Consider the following 19466-nt stretch of genomic DNA (forward strand, 5'->3'; position numbering starts at 1 on the left):
AGGGGTGCTTATTGGTGATTCGGAGCATTTCTATAATGACAGGTTGTTCCTACCTGAAATCTGCACCAGTTTGACAAAATAATGACCTTGCTGTTCTCCAACATCTCAACAGAAAGGAGGGAATCCTGTGTCCAAAACTTTATAGACATTGTGCCATAAAGGCCTGACCATTCGGCGCTGTGAAGTCGCATCACATCAGAAATAGTTGGCAAACGGTATGTTATTGCCTCCGACTAGACCCTTTGTCCCCTTGGGTTAGGACAGTCTACTGATGACCAGTGGCACTGGCCACCATTTGTGAAGATATCTGTATGTATTCAACAGGAACAAATATACATTTAATTTAAGGTAATTGTTTACATATGATCTATGCCAGTGATAATGACACGATCATGTTATTTAATCCCTATTTTGTTACAGTGTTACAGGGTATTTACTCCAAAAAGCTCAGTCCATACTGGAATTATCTATAGCAACTCTTCCAAGCAACCCAAATACATCTAATATCAAGCCATTTCCACACTTCATTCTCATGAGTGAAACATAAATAACTGAAAATATTTATTTATTTGGTTGCTGTTTTTTGCTGCACTCAAGAATGTTTCACTTCTATGACATTGGCCAGTTTCATGGTGGGAGGAAACCAGGCAGAGCACATCAAACCCTAGTGCCAGGTTGCTGGCAGACCTGCCCACCTACGATCGGGGAGGATGCCAGCATGAGCTGGACTTGAGCTCACAGCGACCATATTGACGAGAGTCATTGTCCTGCAACAGGCTAACAACTCGGTCACACAGGCCCGATAAAAAAAAAGAAAGAAGCAGAACTCTGAAGACAGTCAAGAGTGTTTCTTTAAAGTTAGAGAAAGCTAACAAATGAAGTAAGGCTCATCAGATGGACGACTGAAATCTACCTGTGAAAATCCTGTATTTGCCACTGTAAAGACATCATTCAAAGTTGAAATAACTCTTACCACCCACCAGTTAAAGACTGCTTGAATAATGTTCTCAGAAATTTCGCTTGTCAGTGAATATAATGAAAAAAGTTTCTCCAAAGACATCCGAGTACCTGGTCACTGTCAGTATGGCCCATGAATTCCAACTTTGACATAATTTATCTCATTCAAAAAAAAAAAAAAAAGATTTAAAAAAATAACATTTGAGAAATGCCACTGGGTTTCGGTGGCTTTTCTCCTGACACTCACTTTGTCCTTAACAACTGTTTGAAGACCTGAACCCTTGGCGAAATATTACTCAAGTCTTTGGAATAACATTAATAAGCAAAATCAATTTATTGGCATCCAAAACAGTATCAACAAAAATTAACTGAAGAAATTACACTAACAAAGGCCTTTCACCTGTGCTGAATGTACACAATCACCCCCATATGTTATTTAGTAAATACAAGTATAGGATCAACACATCACTTGGGCATGTATGACACACTTAAGCACAAAATAATGACCATGTTAATCCCAATCCATGGAGGAAGAATACTGAATGCTTTTAACGCCTGAACTAATGCACAGAAATGTAACAGTTATCTTTTCCAGACTTTAATAAGGTCTAGTCTTTAGATCCACAGTAAAGAGTTATGTAATAACTTCTTATGGTGTACATCTGTCAGAACATCTTAATTTAAATCCTAAGTACATTTCTGGCATACTCTGAAGAACCCTTGATGGAAAGGCACTATGGAACAACTTATCAGATGTACTGCTTGACAGAATAAAGTGTTGTTTTACCTATTTAAAATTTTTGAAGAAAAAAAGAAGAGTTAATTAAAGTGGATTAGTGCAGATTAAACTGAACTGCACACTAAATGGATCACTTATGGATTCTTGGATTAGAACCATTTTGTAAAATTCAAAGTGTCTCCCTCAAACAGGTTCATGCCAATAATACAATGTGTTAGATGCTGTGACAGGTTCATATATCAGATCCTCAGTGACGGATAAATCTATTTAAATCACAATGTCAAGGTCACCCAGTGTAGCACAGATGCATCAATTTAACTCAGTGTGAACGGTTCATCGACAGGTTTATCTGTTACATGTAGCTTCACTGTGATGGATTCATCTTTTAGATTAAATATGACAGGTTCATCTTTCAGATTCAACGACAGGTTTATCTGTTACATGTAGCTTCACTGTGACGGATTCGTCTTTTAGAATAAATATGACAGGTTCATCTTTCAGATTCAACAACAGGTTTATCTGTTACATGTAGATTCACTGTTACAGATTCGTCTTTTAGATTAAATATGACAGATTAATTTATTAAAGACACACACAAGTTCATCTTTCAGGTTCAATAAGACAGGTTTATCTTTTCCAATTAAATGTAAACTCACTATGACAGATACACTATTAAAGTTGCTATGACAGGTTCATCTTTTGACAGTTTTATCTGCAACATTTGCATCTTCATCTATTAAAGTCACTACCAGTATATTTAGCATACTGTGAACAGGTTCATACATTAAATTTGCCCAAACAGCTTTATCAATACGACTCATTAAGAGAGGTTCATTGAGCACATGGTGCATGCAATTAAGTGAAGAATGTTATAACATAATCTACAACCAGGAGTTAGTGTCTTCAACAGTCGTGCTATGAAGAAGTTTATAATGAGGAGATGTAGAGCTTTTCAGACTTCCAAATTAGGACATGGATGCATTTTTTGGCACTGGAAAACTGACTTACATACACATTTATGATTAGTTTTGTTGATGATCCAAAGAGTTTTCAGAGCAATCACATGATAAGCTTTTATATATTACAATATTAAACACTTTAATCAGTTACGTGCACTGCACATTCTGAACTAACGTGTCAATCCAATGCACTTGACTTCAGGTAACACATTCTACACAGGTGGGCCTAATAAATTAACATTATGACAGTACACAGTTTTTGCTTTTATCCCGATGCCGCTTGCCGCTGGAGGACAGGTGAGATCTGCGGCCACGGCCTTTACCTGTCCCTCCCATGTCATCCACATAAGAGATTCTTGGTCCAACACGTGCTGGCGGGTAGAAAAAGTCATCAGAATCGCTAGAACTGGAACAGGTACTGCACCAGTCCTCATCAAAACCCGCTCGTTCGTGACGGGCAAACCCGTCCTCAATGGCCAGTTCTGAGCAAGCCCTTTGGTAACATTGGTTACCCTTACCAGCACCCTGGCTGTGGGCTCCGTGAGGTCCGTCTTGGAACTGCCTGCTTCCCCAGGAGCGCTCGTCAAAGCTGCGACTCCGCGGGTATGTCATGCCCTGAGAGGTGTTGGGCTGTGGCTGTTGAGGGTAAGATATCGGGTTCATCTTCTCAGCATTATCACACAGCTCCCGTGGCGGAGACAGAGGCTGCCGCTTTGGTGAAGCCGAGTATGTCATGGTAGTTTTTGGATCAACATATGTTGGTCTATTGTTCACATTGAAAGAGCCATTAGTTCTTAGTTGAGTCCTTGGCATGTGGGGTACCTCATAATGCCGACTTGGTGAAGGGGTATCCTGTGGCAAGTCAAATGTGACACTAAGGTTGCGTTCTGAGCCGGACTTACTGCGGCTTTTGTTTGAACTCACTGTGCTCCTTCTGTCTGACCCAGGTGTGCCAGGTGTGTCCTTAGTTAAGTCTGGCATTGAAAACTGCGAGAGCCTGTGCTTTTTACGACCGTCACTTATGCACATGTTCTCCACCATACCTTCTAAGTCATGATCGCTTCTCTGAGGCATGCAGTTCATATTCAGTTCGTTGCCTTGATGAACAAAGCCCAAAGGTGGCCGAACAAAGTCTTCTGGGCTGACGTCGTTTGATTTGCTCTGCATGCTGCGGTCTGACGAAGATGAAATATTCTGGCTCAGACGAAACTGTTGCCTTAAGTCTGCCGTTATCTGAGCGTACACCTGAGGCTGGCTTGTTACACTGCCAGGTGTTGTAGTGCTCAGCTGAATATACGTAGCATTAATGTCCTGTATGTAATCTTCTGGTCGTCTCGGGGTCTGTGTCTGCATGGACCCTGCCCTGCTGCAAGCTGCAGAGCAGTAGATCACACCGTGTTTGGGCAAGAAAGGCTGACCAAGTAGTGACTTCTGGCAGGTGTGACACTTAAAACACTGATCTGTGGCATGCCAGTGTTGACCGTCGTGTGTCATCTGGCCCTGGTCCACCCCAACATGATCACCGCAAGTATCACAGAATTCTGAGAACATCACTTCAAAGCACTGGCAGCAATATGGCCGCCCCTCCTTCATGATATACCTCTGTCCCCCAAGCTGGCGGTCACACTCAAAACAGCAAAAGTGCTTCATGTGCCAACTCCTGCCCTCTGCCTCAGTACATTCATCTGCAAAAATGATCTGAAAAAGAAACACCAACAGTTAACTGCTTCGCTCTAATTTTGAAACTACTGCAAAATCACACAGAAACACAGAAGCACTAGGCCCACATTTAGACTTAAGTAAAAAAATTAAAACACAGCTACAATGAAAATGTTTTGCTCTAGGAAATTTAAAATTAATACATTGATTCTTACAGCAGAACAATGTACAAACCAACATTTGAGTTATCTGCTTTTCTGAGCACTCGTAATCTCTGACTTCGTTTAATAAATACAAAACAAACTATTATAAAATCAGTTTCTGCAGCTGAAGCACCAGCCCATAAATAAGAATTCAGAAATGTTGCACTTCAGCAGCTATTAGCCACTAGTTTTTAGACACAACAAATCCAATGTTGGTGATTCTGCTTTACAAAATGCACTGATTTATTTAGCCTAATTATATATGACCGATATAATGCAGTTATCCTTTTACTGTTAATATTACCTAATATTTTTTGACTGAGTTGGTAATTTTTCTTTTTCCAAAAGTATTTAGATGTTCATTTTGAAGGTAGACCGATATCTACCTATGAAGAAGAAATGTAAGTTTCAGCACCAAGACATTTGTTTACTTCAACAGATGTACTTGTTTTGTGAAATTTTAGGTCATTTGGTGTATATGACAGTGTTCTGGTTTATGCGTGAAGGAAACCTGTGGGCCCCAGCACAAAAAACACCTGACAAGCCTGCTTCACTTAAAGCTGCAGATGAACCAGAGAACACTCTTGATCCTGCATTCTGCACGTAGCTCACTGGTCAGGTGCAGGAAAACTAGACTCCAAATGTCCTAAATACTGCCCTTCCATAAGCAGTATTTCCAAAAATAAAAGAAGATTAAGAAAACCTTAACAGAAATGACAGGACATCATGTTCCTGGGTTTGTCTTCATATAGATTGTTTGATGGGCCATTCATGGTGTGCACTGATGGCGCTACCAATACCTCTAGTTTGAACGGAGAAAAGTAGCGATCACAAGAGACTACAGTATACATGAAAATCCATTATTGCACTAAGTACCAGAACAACAGTAATTATGAAAATACATGTAATTACCATATTTACCACTGTACATAAGCATACGCAAGTTTAGATTATAGGGAAGATGTAATGCTTTAGGTACTGGAATACATGGACAAACAGTTTTTCGGAGGATTAGTTAGTTTGGAGGGGGGGGGGGGGGGAGATACATGGAAAATATCTACTTGATTGTCAATACACTTAAACAACACTCAAATGACAGGCAAGATGTATCGTCAGTGTCATTGAAATGGCCACAGTAGCTTGGGAGGAGATGCATGGACAAAATTGTGTCTATAGACAGACAGACACACACATGGACAGGCAAGGGAATTCCTGTATATATCCCCCCCCCCCCCCCCCCAACTTCACTGAGGGGATATAATAACCCTCTAGCAAAATGAACCAGTGATAGCCCATAAAAGTTATTGACATAACATACAAAAAATGGGATGCCTTTTATAATTATACCAAGACAAGGATGTATTTTAAAATTCTTCAGTATCACAATTATGTAAATATTTCAAACATCCAATGTTGATGGTGTGACATCAAGTCAGTCTGAAGTTAAATTATTTCATGAAGCATTGCCATAAAGTAGGATAACAGTTGTAAACCATACAATGGAGGGCTGCTCCCCTAATAGTTTATCACTGAATGATGTTTACGGAATGTTAAGCTTGTGAAATGTACAGTTAGACTGAAGTTTGTGTAACAATTTCCCTTCTGTAACCTGGTATCTTCATGAAGGAATACTTCTTGACAACCACTTAAAAGCAGAAACCATTGCTGGAAACCAGATAGTATGGATTTGGCTATGTTTATATGAGATCAGTGAAAGGAGTATTCCCTTAACAAATACTGAAAAATTATTTTGTCATTTATCTTGGGTCTCTAAGTGGTATTTATAGCAGCCGTGGATTGGAAAAACTGTCAGTGCATCAAGACATATACGGGTTGTAGTAGATGACAGATGTACACTTAAAGTTTCTCTGCCCAGTGTGGCAGAAAGATAAGTTAAGGTCAGTCATGTCTGCAGGGACTGAGCGTCTTCTGGGTTCAGCAGGAAACATTGTTTTGTGGGGCAGACGAAATGTGATTACCTCATCACAGGCAGCACAGCGGGGTTTGATCATTTCTGCGTGGTGCCTGCCACAGTACAACTGGCCATCCTTGTAGAAGTAGATGAGATCCACCAAGAGTTCCTCACAGGTCATGCAGACGAAGCAGCTCGGGTGCCAGCAGTGACCTGCCCCTGCTCGGGAGGCGAACACCGCGATATCCCCTCCTGACACACAGTCCCCACACTGCCAACACAAGAACAACCACCAGTTTTATGTCAGAGTCGCCAAAATGGCACCAACCATATTTCCCAGTTTATAGCCTCGAGGGTCATTCACTTCCTCACCATTCATGACCATTCTCACTTTCTTTCCTCGCAATGGACAGATCTGATGGATCCATTATGTCTGATGATGTCATTTGGAAAGAAAAAAGTTTGACATCGTCTTGAAAAGTTGTCAAAGATTACACTTAGTGGAAGCACTGACTTCAACAGCTTCAATAAATGCTAGTCAATTAAGTTTATGGCATGGCACGCTATGAATCAAAGAACAACCATATTTTACTGGTAAATTGTGAGGCCAATCAAACAAATGACTTTGATTAATGTTTTAATAAGACACCCACATGTTTACAGAATTTGTCTGATTACCATGAAAGTCTAAAGACACATGTATTTTGGGAATACATGGTAAACATGCAGCACAGCTATAAGTAACAACTACTACTGTAATTATTCAAAATTTTCGCATGTTTCCTATGTGTTTATATAAGCATATTCTAAAGGTATTAGTCTGTGTACACTTATAAAATTATACTTTTTTTCAAACCCTGAAATCAGTCAACCCAACCAGTGTAGATCTGTCTTCAAAAACAAAGGAAAAGGTGTATAAATTGCACTGAATGTTGCTCCTTCATAAATGAAGACCTTGAGGAATTGGGGAATATGTTAGACAAGTCCATTGGAGGAAAAATTTCCATTAACTTACAAAAATTTATAAATTGTCCTTTTCATGAGTTTATCAAATGAAGAACTATTTATTACATATATCTGTCTTTCTGAACTTGTCATAAATAAAACATGAACATCTGTTGGTTTCTTAATCACTTGCTCTCTAAAATATTTCTCTAATGAGCTGTTTGGTTACAGATTAAGGTCTCAAATCACTTTACCTTATCACATATCACGTCTTCTAGGGTAAGGGGTATAGGTTTGACTGTGCCTCTCCCTAAGGCATCCCGTTTACGCTGGCTGCTGAATATCCTCAACTCATGCCGTTCATCCTCATTTAAACTGTTACAGTAGCGCCCTTCGTTATCGTGTGGAGGTAACTGATGCAGGAGTTGCTTAATGCGATACTTCTCTCCAATGCTGTTCAGATAGGGCACCTTGTCATCAGGTAAAACGCTCATGTACTGATGAACCTGAAACATAAACGGGTCATTAGTGAACCGATAACTTAATTCAGACTCTTCATCCCGGCAAAATAAAAACTGAAATACTGACTCATAATGAAGTCTTTGTTTTTCACAGTTGCACTATTAACTTTGTGTATAAAGATAATACATAGCCAAAAATTCAATGGGAAAGTTTATCTTTCAGAAAACGAAAAACCAACTGTATTAATGGTCTTATTTCCTGTTATACTTTAAATATCCAAGCAGGAGTTCAGGTGTGTAAATTACAGCAAATTATATGTTTACCTATAAGCATTAATTTGTGAGAGATGCATGCGCAAAATTTATGCAAATATGATAAAACAGCTTCATGAGAAATGGCTTTATCATCACAGGAAAATGCAGTAGGCTGTTTACTTGAAAATCAAAACTGTTTGCAAACTTGGGATGACATCACAATTCTGTTCCTGTTTTATAAAAAGCAACAATTTGATGTAAACGTTTTCTAGAGAGAAACCAGTTAGCTTTCTGAAGAAGACGTTCATGGAGCTCCACTGATAAGAAATTCTATAGACATTGAAATAATTCCAGTCTATTTTCTCTAAAAGGAACTTTCATAACGTTTGGCTTATTTAGTACCAGTTTCCATTCCTCCATGGCTGTTTAAGTATAGACATCAGAAACAGCTGTCTACATGTAGGTGAAAATTGCCTAGCATGTTGACACGTATGCTTTAGATGCCTCTCTTCATCAAGATCAAGGTGAGAGGGAACTTGTTCATCCAACACTTTATCTGAGAAACCATGCGTCTGATAACGGGCCATAGTCAGCACAACCAACAGATATCAGTCAGAGCTCCCCCTTCTCAATTTGCTCAACTTTGGGTTAAAAACCTCTGCTTATCAGGGTCTGGGTGGGGGTGGGGTGGGGCTTTGGCGGTGGTTTCAGATCTAAAGGTTAAGTGGTACACACAATAATGTGAATATAGTTGCATCTACTGTACCTGTCCTGAAGAAGCATGCATGAAGATCCCTTGCACAGTGCTAAAATGTGTTACAATATACTACAACACATCACTGCAGTGTGCGTCATCACTGAAACATCTGAAGTGCTGGTAACATTGCTCCACATTCATGCATGATTTAAAATTGGCATGAAAACAACATCTTGTCTAGAGTGTGCAATAGTGTGCACTTTACATCAGCCTCAGAAACATATATCTACACCAAAAAAATCAGCTAAAACCTGAGTGGTTTTAAAGAAAAAAAAACTATCACACAGATTGTTGTATACATGTACAATCTTATAGGTTTTGGGGTACATTTACTTCATTCTGAAACCCTTTAGCAAGTGTCAAACTTTCTACAAGCTTTATTTATAAACATCTTACAGTCAGTGTTTTCCCGTGTCAGCCCTGTTTGAGTTGATCTGCCATAGCACTTGACACCTGTCCATCTTAATGTCTACAGGTATTTTTGTTCATCTGACAAATGCATTTGTGTGAACTGGTAAATATAATCCTGCCAAACCTTTACCAGTGTCATTTACATTAAATGTAGTTCAATGAATTAGGAATGTCTGGGTCACCTATCTGTAAACACCGCATTTCTACATGCCATCTATGTTCCATTTATAAGTTTAAGTACAATTTGATACAAGCACATGTAGCAATACCAATCTTTTATCACCTGTTATTAAGTAAATTATACAAACTCAAAATATATCATTTGTATACACGCTGACAGTTTCTTTTTTAAATAACTATTTACAGTTATATGTCGGAATAAATTCAAAATTGTAGGACAACACATTTCAAACAAGTTATGGCAGTCAATCAGAAGGATCTTTTTAATACCACATCTTACATTTATTATTTTAATATCATCATTGTTTATGTTTGTGCTGCAATTACTATCATAACACTCAAAGAGTTACTTAATGTTTACTCCGTCTGAATGTGTTTAATTATGACAATAACAATCTATAGAGTGATACTGACTGCCTGACACTGGATATGCAGAAGGTGAAAATCCTACTGCCAAAGAAGCAAACAGCAGTACATTATTGGGGCACTCACTGCAGCCAGTAACCACAGAGTGTTAACAGTGTTACTTCAGAAGGATTTGCTAATTGACAAAAAATATCATTCCATCAGTAAATCATTAAATTCACCGAGAAACCGATTACACCAAAATGTTTACGTAAACGGTTCTGGCATGCATTGATCTGGAATGTGACTTTTTCCAGAGACATTTTAATGCTTTTATCTGGTGAATAGAGGAACTGTCAACAAATTGGTGTGGGAGAGCCTCGGGTGAGTAATCATACAAATAGTAGCAGCTGACACACGGGCCAACTCTTCCCAAGTCAAGCCCTCAACAAGTCTGCCAACCACAAGCCTTTCCACCACTTTCACATTGATTTTCCTACAAGTATCAGGCTGTCTTATTAAATAAACATGCTTTAGCGGATTTCAATCTCCATAGTTATTCTAAGTTTACCTAGCTGTAATGGTGTTAATGCTGGGATTGAATGGTCCTGAGCTAACAACTGGCCTATGTCCGATAATGTTAGACAGCACCAGCCAGGGCTCCAACTTCCTTTTTCTTGGCTTAGAGGGTGTTTGGTTTGCAGATTTAATATCAAAACTCAAGACAAGACGCTTTGTAAGAAATGTCTTGGATTGGAAACCTTAGTGATACCAAACATATTAGAACTGTTTGTCTGGGTGCCTATAATGAGGCCTTTCTGTGATGAGGTACTCTTCTGAATTCACTTTACTACTGATATTACAATATACCATGTTCTTAATATGAGGACCAAAGCTAAAGCAATTTCATAATATCACCATGTGGGTCATGAACTTGAGAAGATTTAAAGAACCTTTGATGATTCACCTTAACAATGCACAAAGGCATAAAGAACCTTTGAGAATTTGCCTTAAATGATATCCACATTTGTCCTAAATATATAGATATCCATAAGAGGACAAGAGCTACCATTTTGACTTCACCTTATGATAATTTCTTACAAGGACAGAAAGTACCCTTGTATCATATAACTGATATTGGCATATACGCCATGAATATATGAGGACATGAAAAGCCCTTGAGAATTCCTCTAACTAATGACATCACCATATGTCATGTACTTCTAAGGGATGTGATGTTATCCCAAAGCCTTATTGGTTTATCAAGACATCGACTGATGCGCCTATTTGTTCTGGAATCAATATATGACCCCTATTATGATGCTACGCTTACACATCAAATGTCGCTGTGCAAAACCTTAATATTTACAATGTAATTAATGTATTAAAGACAAAAAAGGGATCATTGTTTGTGCTTTTACAGATGATTACAGGCATACAGTGTTTGCATTGTAATTCAACAATGACATTGGCTTAGTATTAGCTGAGCTACGACCATATCATTTTGACTAGAGATTCATGGTCTTTTTATGTCTTGATTGTGGTGAACAGGGCATATCAGGTTTTAAAACAAACTAATAATAAAACAACCACAGATGTTGTCCATAAGAAAGAATGGTCAAACTTGTCCATTCTCCGTGTGTAAAGTGCTAATTATATGTACAAAATTTTACAAATTCACACCAACTGAATTTAAATTGTCATGAGCAACAAAGAGATACATACATTTACCCTAGAGATGAACAAACAAACAAGCACACACATGACCAATTACTTTTCAACAGCCCATAGTGATCAGGCTTACATCCCTATCTGTACTGTTCACACACTTAGGCTGCATTAGCCAGGCTAATGTGTGACTGATTTAACCTAACAGGCTGATCTGAAGAACAAGTCTTCCTGCAGTTGACGAATTGATTCAGGACATTTACAGTCTTTAGTGTGACAAATGTTTTGCAGTGTTTAATAATTGGTGCATTTTATTAGGTTCATGAAGTTACTATGAAATGATCCACACAGGGGTGTCACTTCTGTTTACCTGTTACAGTTGCATCCTGTTCCATCCCATATGTGCCTACTGTATCATTCCCAGAGGATTGCTGAATTGTGACATTTGTGGTGTGAAAAGCCACTGAGGCCTAGGGACTTCCCAACACTACCAACTAGACTAAACATCCTGGGCAGCTCTCCTCCCCCCCCCCCCATCCCCTCCCTTCCTTCATCAGGGCCATGTGGCTGCTAACTACATGTAGCCTACATGAACATGAAGCAATCATGAACCAAACTCCATTTATTGTGCTGCTATTTTTTTTTTCATATTCTAGACATTCCTAGACTGAAAATGACTCAATACATGATGTTAATGCGGAGATTGGAGGAGATGGGATATTTGCAGTTAGGCAGATAACAGAGATTGCAAGGGAGGGCCTTGCCCTCAGCTACATTAAGGGGCTGCTCATAAAGCTGTCTCTCTATTGAGCACTGGGAATTTATGAGTTTACAAAAGAAGTGTGAGCTGGAATGAGGCAGAGTGCCAGTGGGGAAAAATGGAAGGGGTTCTGACTAAAGTGGGGGGAAGCTCCTCTCTAGTCTCCTGCTAGCCACAGCTTATTAACCCTAAGGGTGACATCACAGCCAGTTAACCACTGGGGGTCAACTCACACAAATCATCCAAACTTTCCTCAACCCCAGGAGGCAAGTACTGGTGGTCCACTTAAACCTCTAGTCTAGAGAAATTTTAAGGCAGAGATCTGAGCAGTACTCTGAGGCAACAACCATTACACCTAACTTCTAACAAAGGTATGACACATGCAGTAGTTTTGTTTCTTTTTGATCCACAAATTCTAATTTGGTATACATGTATGATCAGAAGACATATGAAACCAACTTTTTTTATACTTTTTGGATAATTTATATTTTTGAAGTATCTCATACGAGAAATGAGCCTTACTGTTTAAATTTATTTATAACATACATAAATAAATTATTCTGGATTGCCATCATAATATTTGAAAACTGCATTTGAATACTTGCATTTATTGCAAGTGTTACACCTGGAATTTGTATACCTGTATTCAGCATCTGTTTGATGCTGAAATCAAACAATGACTTGTACAATCATAAATTGAATTTAAGCAATAAGTCATCACCACCTATGAAAAGTTAGACTGGCCCTTAGTCATTCTGATGGCACAGACATTAAAATGAAACAAGGTGAAACTTATTATAAACTTCCATCACTTTCAAGGTGCATAAATTGCAAGACATAAAAACATTTCAAGAAACAGTCTAAAAGAAATAAACTTGATTCCATAAATATCCATTGGCAATTTTTTGTGTGAATGGAACATTTCATTTTCATGTGCCACCAATGTTTGCACAGCAAACAGCTCCACAGGTAGCGTTAACTGAAGGTACCTGCCAAGGTAAAACTCATTACTTCACGTAGGTCTGTATGTAGGTCTGTATTCAATCAAAGCCTCCAGGGAGTAGACGTGGAGAGGATCAGGCTAATCTCTCTTAAACAATATTTTCACTAGGTTCCAAAAGTACATAATCAAGATAAACTCGTTATTTGGATAACGTCAGTTCTAGTTACAGGAAATTTGCCAAATCACATCACTGGGAGTGAAGGAAGCCTGTGTTGACTTGGTAAACAGATCACATTGGGAGTTCAACTTTTTCCACTAATTACGGTATTGATGGGAGCAAAACATCTGAAATGTCCATCACTCCATCTCCTGCTAATATGGGCCTAAAAGTTAGGCCAGCAGAATGTCATAATTAATACATGTTCTAATGTTCTAGCTTCCGGCTGAAAAAATGAAATGCATTTTTCCCCAAGAAGCAAATCACAGAAACTTTGGCCCACTGCCAAGCACATGTAACTGCTGGCCTTATGACAGATCTTATCACAGGGTTCTAAGAAAACATACTGGATGTGGCTCTCATCAGCAGATACTTAAAATAGATTCAAGCCTTATTTTTGATTGGTTTAAGACATAACACAACTTCTCTTCAATCCCATACCTTACTTCACCAAGGGCTAAATAATTTCCTAACATTTTTTCCACAATCAGCTCTTCTTTCCTTGGTTATTGCAATCATAATAGCACGCCTCTAGCAGCATATCAGCCAAGTCAATCCCAATCAACATCGATCACAGCAAAATGTGCAATGTTTTGTTGAATAATTGTGGAATTCTTACGCTAAAATTTGCTGTTTTGTGATAGAAAGAATCATCCATATTGGCAAATCTTTTTCAGTCACACATGAATATAAACAGCATTAATATGACTTGATTGCTTTATGGTTACATGTAGGTGGCGAATATGAATTCCTAAATGTGTCTCCTGAATTCAGTTAACTATGTACATAACCTGAAGTACATATTATTTCCAGATTATTTAATGAGACATACTCATATTCAGCTTGCCATATTTTATTATATATAAGGATTGGTTCAAACTGATCAAACATATGCAGTATTGAATTTACGTTTCATTTCACACAAAAGTTCATTCATAAATGTTGCTTAACAGTTGGTATGTTTAACTTGTAGTTGTCATCTCCTTGTAACTGTGCCAGAAAGGTCTGTATAAGACTGAATCAATCAACTAAACTAACATCAACACCTTACAAAATGATGATGTATTACATGAGCACAAACACTTGTACGCATCCCAATTACTAAGTTCAGAGCATAAAGGAGTCAATTCTACATGTAATTACATGTACCTTGCAACTGCAAGACTTCAACTGTGAACATAAGAAAAATGCCCTGTAGTCTACTTCAAACAAACCTAGAAGAAAAAAGCCCTGTAGTCTACTTCAAACAAACCTAGTACTATCATAACCAGCCATAACTGAAATATGGCCTATAATCTACAACTTCACCCATGAATAAGTCTCGCCTGATTCTGAGAGTTCTGTTCATCTTAGAAAGGTGTTTTAAGGTTTATTTGGAAGGTAGGGTGATTTTTTACTGGGAAAAAAAGAACACGTAAGCTACAGCACCACAAGTAATATTTTATGGTATTTATTTGCTCCTGCACTTTTTGAGCTAAATTTTAGGCCATTTGCAAGCATAAAAAATTAAACACGGTATAGAATGGTACAATGAGTCTTACCTGCTCAGGCTTGAGGCCTGGGGGTACCCAGGTATATTCCTCCAAGGCGCATCCACTGTCGTCGTCAGACGTGGAGTTGCGCTTGACATCATGGATAAACCTGTTGATGCTCCTCTCAGGCTCTTTACTTGATCCCATATCATGTGCTTCAGGCGGGCATTTGCAGTTCTGACAAATCTTTCTGTTAAAATAAAGAATAGCACTTTGAGTCATCACCCATCACATATGATTAAACAAAAGAAAGAAAGAACCCTAAAATGAAGTAAAAATAAAATGAGCAGAAATACTTACAAAAATGCTGTTGGAATTACAAATATCGAGGATAACTTACAACACCACATAACATCTAAGAGAACATTTAAGTTCAAACTAAATACATCATTATCTGATATAATGGACAAATCCACCATTCAGTAATTCCCCACAGTAGAACTCTGTAGACAAGTGTCTATCAGCTTTTAATGTTATTAAAATCAACATTTTAATAACAGTTTTGTGTCAACTGTACATGTAATTCGCTTTAACTTTTGCATTGGAGTAAATATAATTACACAACTCATTCATTACTCTAATATGCATCAATATTGAATTAAATTGTACAACCTACAGTGTATTTAGAAAACAATGACCAATGTTAATAGTACACTCTCACTCACCGGATCGTAAATTTACACAAAAACCTGCTGACCTCCATAAATCATGATCTCAGCCCCATACAAACACAAATTGCTAACTTAAATACATCAAAACTTAGCACAAACTCAAAGGAAAAAAGTTAAACAGGCAAACGAGACTTACATAATATCCATGTTGCTGCCAGATTATGTCCTCAAGAGTGACTGATTTAGCCGAGGTATGTCTGAGCTGCACTATTTATACCTGCTTCTAAAGCAAATGAGCATACAGAAGTTAGGACTACACTTTGCCCTTTGCAGTTCCTGACCCTAGTTGCCTGTCATTACTCAGCCACAAGTGTGTGTAGACATAACAACAGAGTGTAAATGGCGAGGCTCGAATCATATTGCACCGTGTCCGCAGGGGAACAAATTTCTGGTTGTTCAATAAATATGGAATATCATGTAATCCATACATTGATGGGGATGGCGTTTTTCCCCCTATGGTACAAATTCTATACAGTCGATTAACTGACGTGGTGCTCTACTCACACAATGGTCTCCAGGGATGGCGAACTGGACAAAACAGCTGCATATTAGATTCCGTGCTGTTCTACCATGTTAATCAGGCTTGATCAAGCTGCGGAGATGATGTCTCCGTAACAACTACATGTTCCTCTGAACTACTTCCTCCGTCTACTTCACCCAGACTCTCACACTGGCTATTATCTACCCACTATCTACAAGTCAGCTGGGCAGATATGTAATTTTCTGCTGGAAAAGAAGCAGACTTGCAGGCAGGAGGGCGTCTTGGTCCCTCTATACGCTGGCTATGGCCCAACCATCACTTAGCTACTGTGATCACTCATTTGCAATTTAAGGAAGCCAAAAAAAAAAACCTCGCAGGATATTTAATAAGATTTTGTTTCTCAAGTCGTTGGAGCCAGTGGCAGAGAAAATCAAACTACAACACACCACCATCACTATTTTTTTTTTCCTTCTTCTTTTTCTGCCTTTTTTGGGCTACAATTTACCAGAAGAGAAGGCTGAGCTCATTTGCCTTGGATATCTGTCTAGAAGCATTTCTCGATTCAGATACATGTACTTGCATATGAATGTAAACAAAAAATTGGCCCAGCATTGCCGGCCAATTGCACTCACTGAACAAATGGCTTTGGTGGCTGAAAGTGGCTAGCTTGGGGATGGCCAACGCGTATCAGTTACACAACAGGATCTGATTTCAGATAGTGGAATGACACAAACCGTGTTATATTAGATCATATCTAAATTAGCGTTACATTGCGCAACTTGCAGTGTACATACTGAAAGCAGAGATAACCATCACAAAACTATTGTGTGATGAGGGTCCCTATAACTCATCTTGGTTTTTTTAAAAGTGCACACAATTTAAGCCACACTTAAATTCTCTACCAACAAACAAGTAGTGAGCCACTGGTCTGCTTGAGGTGTGCTAGTGGTGTGCCATTGATAACGTTTAACCAGGGCTCTCAGTGACTGTCATATTATGTGCTCTTAATTACAATGGAGACATTATAGCTTTTTGACTGGTCAAAGGTAACTCTACCAGCACTGAAAAGCAAAACATATTTTTGCATACAGTAATATTCCTTTTTTCAAAAATGCAGACTCTTTTCTGGTATTTCCTACAACTGACTCACCCCGTTTATCCTTTTTCTGTTACACAAATATGCCAAACATTACCACGTTACCACATTGGCAAGCACCTATATGATCTAACAATAAAACCTCTCAATGCTAGGACAAACTAAGTCATCAGCATCCACAGGAAGGTTTGCTGCAATGTGGAAATTGCTGAAGTCCCTGGGTGTGATGGGAAATGAGATGTTTCGTACATGTCACATGTCCCCCTTGTTTTCAGCAAAGAAGGCTCTCCCCTGGAGACAAGATGTTTTTTGTCTTGTTTCCTCTCAGCGTGTTTCACCATCACTTCTTGCCTCTTCACAATCCAACCGAGGTGCTTCCTTGCCAATCAATGTCACTGCCTGAGCTTCTTTCTATCGGTGGGAGTTATCCTGATGATCACAAAATTACTTTTTGTCTCTTTTGGGATTCGCTTTTCTCAGATGACACTTTTTTTATATTAGATTTCACACAACTGTGACCTTGTAACATCATAAACTGGGTAATATCTTAATTGACTAGTTTGGAGTTATATTGTTCAATGCCTCATAAGACTTTAGCCCTTAAGGTGACAATCAAAATGTTTTTCTGAAAGACCACATAAATCAGGAGTTTTAAATATACATTCTGACCATTGCAATGATTGCATCTTGAAGATTCAATATCTGCTGCTGCAAGAGTCAAAAATTGAAAACTCCCTTACACTTTGTCAAAGGGTTCAACATCTTTGTCTACATCCTCCATAAGTGTCTGAGAGATTAACTCTAGATCAAACTCTGTTTGTAATCTGCTAAATAGTTAACAATAGATCACACTTTGTCTCTCCTCTGCTAAACAGTTAACACTAGATCACACTTTGTCTCTCCTCTGCCGAATAGTTAACTTCTTATCAGTGGTTACTAATAGATCATACTTTGTCTGTTTTCCTCTAAGTGTCCAATACTGAAGACTAAATCACAACATTTCTCTTCTCCACAAATCACCAAAGGATAAATGACTGGTTCAAACTTTGCCAATTATTCTTATGTATCACATTAATGCTAGATCCCACTTTGTCTCTCCTCTAAGTGGCTAATGTAACAATATATTTTGTCTCTTATCACAAATGGTAACAACAGTTTAACTACTCTGCCCCACCCCCCTCACCAAGATAACTATTTCTGTTCTTCTATAGACTATTTCTATTAAAGATCTATCAAGGAATGACTTTTAACGAGGGTCTGCAACCACACTTTCGTATTCAACATACAAAAATTATATACATGCAGCTTTTTTGTGCATAATTTCAACAAAAATTCTCCCATGCCATACTGCCAGTCTAATTAAAAAACATAAATAATGAATGTTCTCCATAAAGATTTATACGATCGAGCAACAAAAGCTTTTTATCTGTATGAAGACTCATGTAAAAATAGATACAGATATGGTGTTTAACCAGACACACTCTAATATTTATGACTTTTGAGTAATGTGATGGTGAGATGGCTTTTACTTTACACTTTATAGACCCTGAGGGACAAAATTTGCCAACAGTTGGTTACTGAAGGATCTAGTCTGTCTGGGACACGCATACACTACGTGTTGAACATGTTATTGTGGTTGAGGCACCAGAAAATCAGACACTGTTTGTCCTTTATTGGATGCGAAGTCCACTCTCAAAAAGCTTTGCCGTATAAGTAATGAGAAGTATCCACCCAACAATGCATCACCTGAACTTCTTTGCTTTATCCATACTGCGTACATTTACCCTCTCATCATCCGTAGGTTTGTTAATTTCCAAGTGTTATACATAATAACATCCTAGATTAAGATTTATTTATTTAATTACCTGATTGGTGTACATTTTATGCTGTACTCAAGAATATTTCACTTACACAACGACGCATTATGGTGGGAGGAAACCGGGCAGAGCCCATGGGAAACTAACGAACTTCCGCAGGTTGCTGGCAGACTTTCCCATGTACAGGCCAGAGAGGAAGCCAGCATGAGCTGGACTTGAACTCACAGCGACCGCATTGGTGAGAGGCTCCTGGGTCATTACGCTGCGCTAGCGCGCTAACCAACTGACCCACACAGGCCCCCTCCTAGAATGAGAGCCTGGATGCCTACCATGCTAGATTTGCCCTGATACAAAACAAGGATTTTGGTCCATCAGTTCTTCCTGATATCGGCTCTCCAAAAGAAAACAGGAATTCCTGTGACATGCATACCACTGTGTGATAAACCTTTTATCTGCTGGAAACAAACCTGATAATATGGCTAGAGAGAAGGAAATGAC

General features: G+C 38.6%; 1 protein-coding gene across 1 annotated transcript in view; it reads right to left on the minus strand.

The window, feature by feature from the left end:
• Positions 1-1299: 1299 nt before the first annotated feature.
• Positions 1300-19466, minus strand: part of LOC135470203 (prickle-like protein 1-B) — a 42086-nt gene continuing 23919 nt past the window's right edge. The window contains exons 3-6 of the mRNA XM_064749014.1: positions 14913-15093; positions 7629-7880; positions 6497-6700; positions 1300-4353 (exon numbers count right to left, since the gene is read on the minus strand). Coding sequence (XP_064605084.1) covers positions 2896-4353; positions 6497-6700; positions 7629-7880; positions 14913-15093 — 2095 coding nt within the window. The 3' untranslated portion in view covers positions 1300-2895. The remainder of the gene's footprint in view (positions 4354-6496; positions 6701-7628; positions 7881-14912; positions 15094-19466) is intronic.

This window comes from Liolophura sinensis, chromosome 7 (genome assembly GCF_032854445.1).
Source record: "Liolophura sinensis isolate JHLJ2023 chromosome 7, CUHK_Ljap_v2, whole genome shotgun sequence".
In the NCBI taxonomy this organism is placed as follows: Eukaryota; Metazoa; Mollusca; class Polyplacophora; order Chitonida; family Chitonidae; genus Liolophura; species Liolophura sinensis.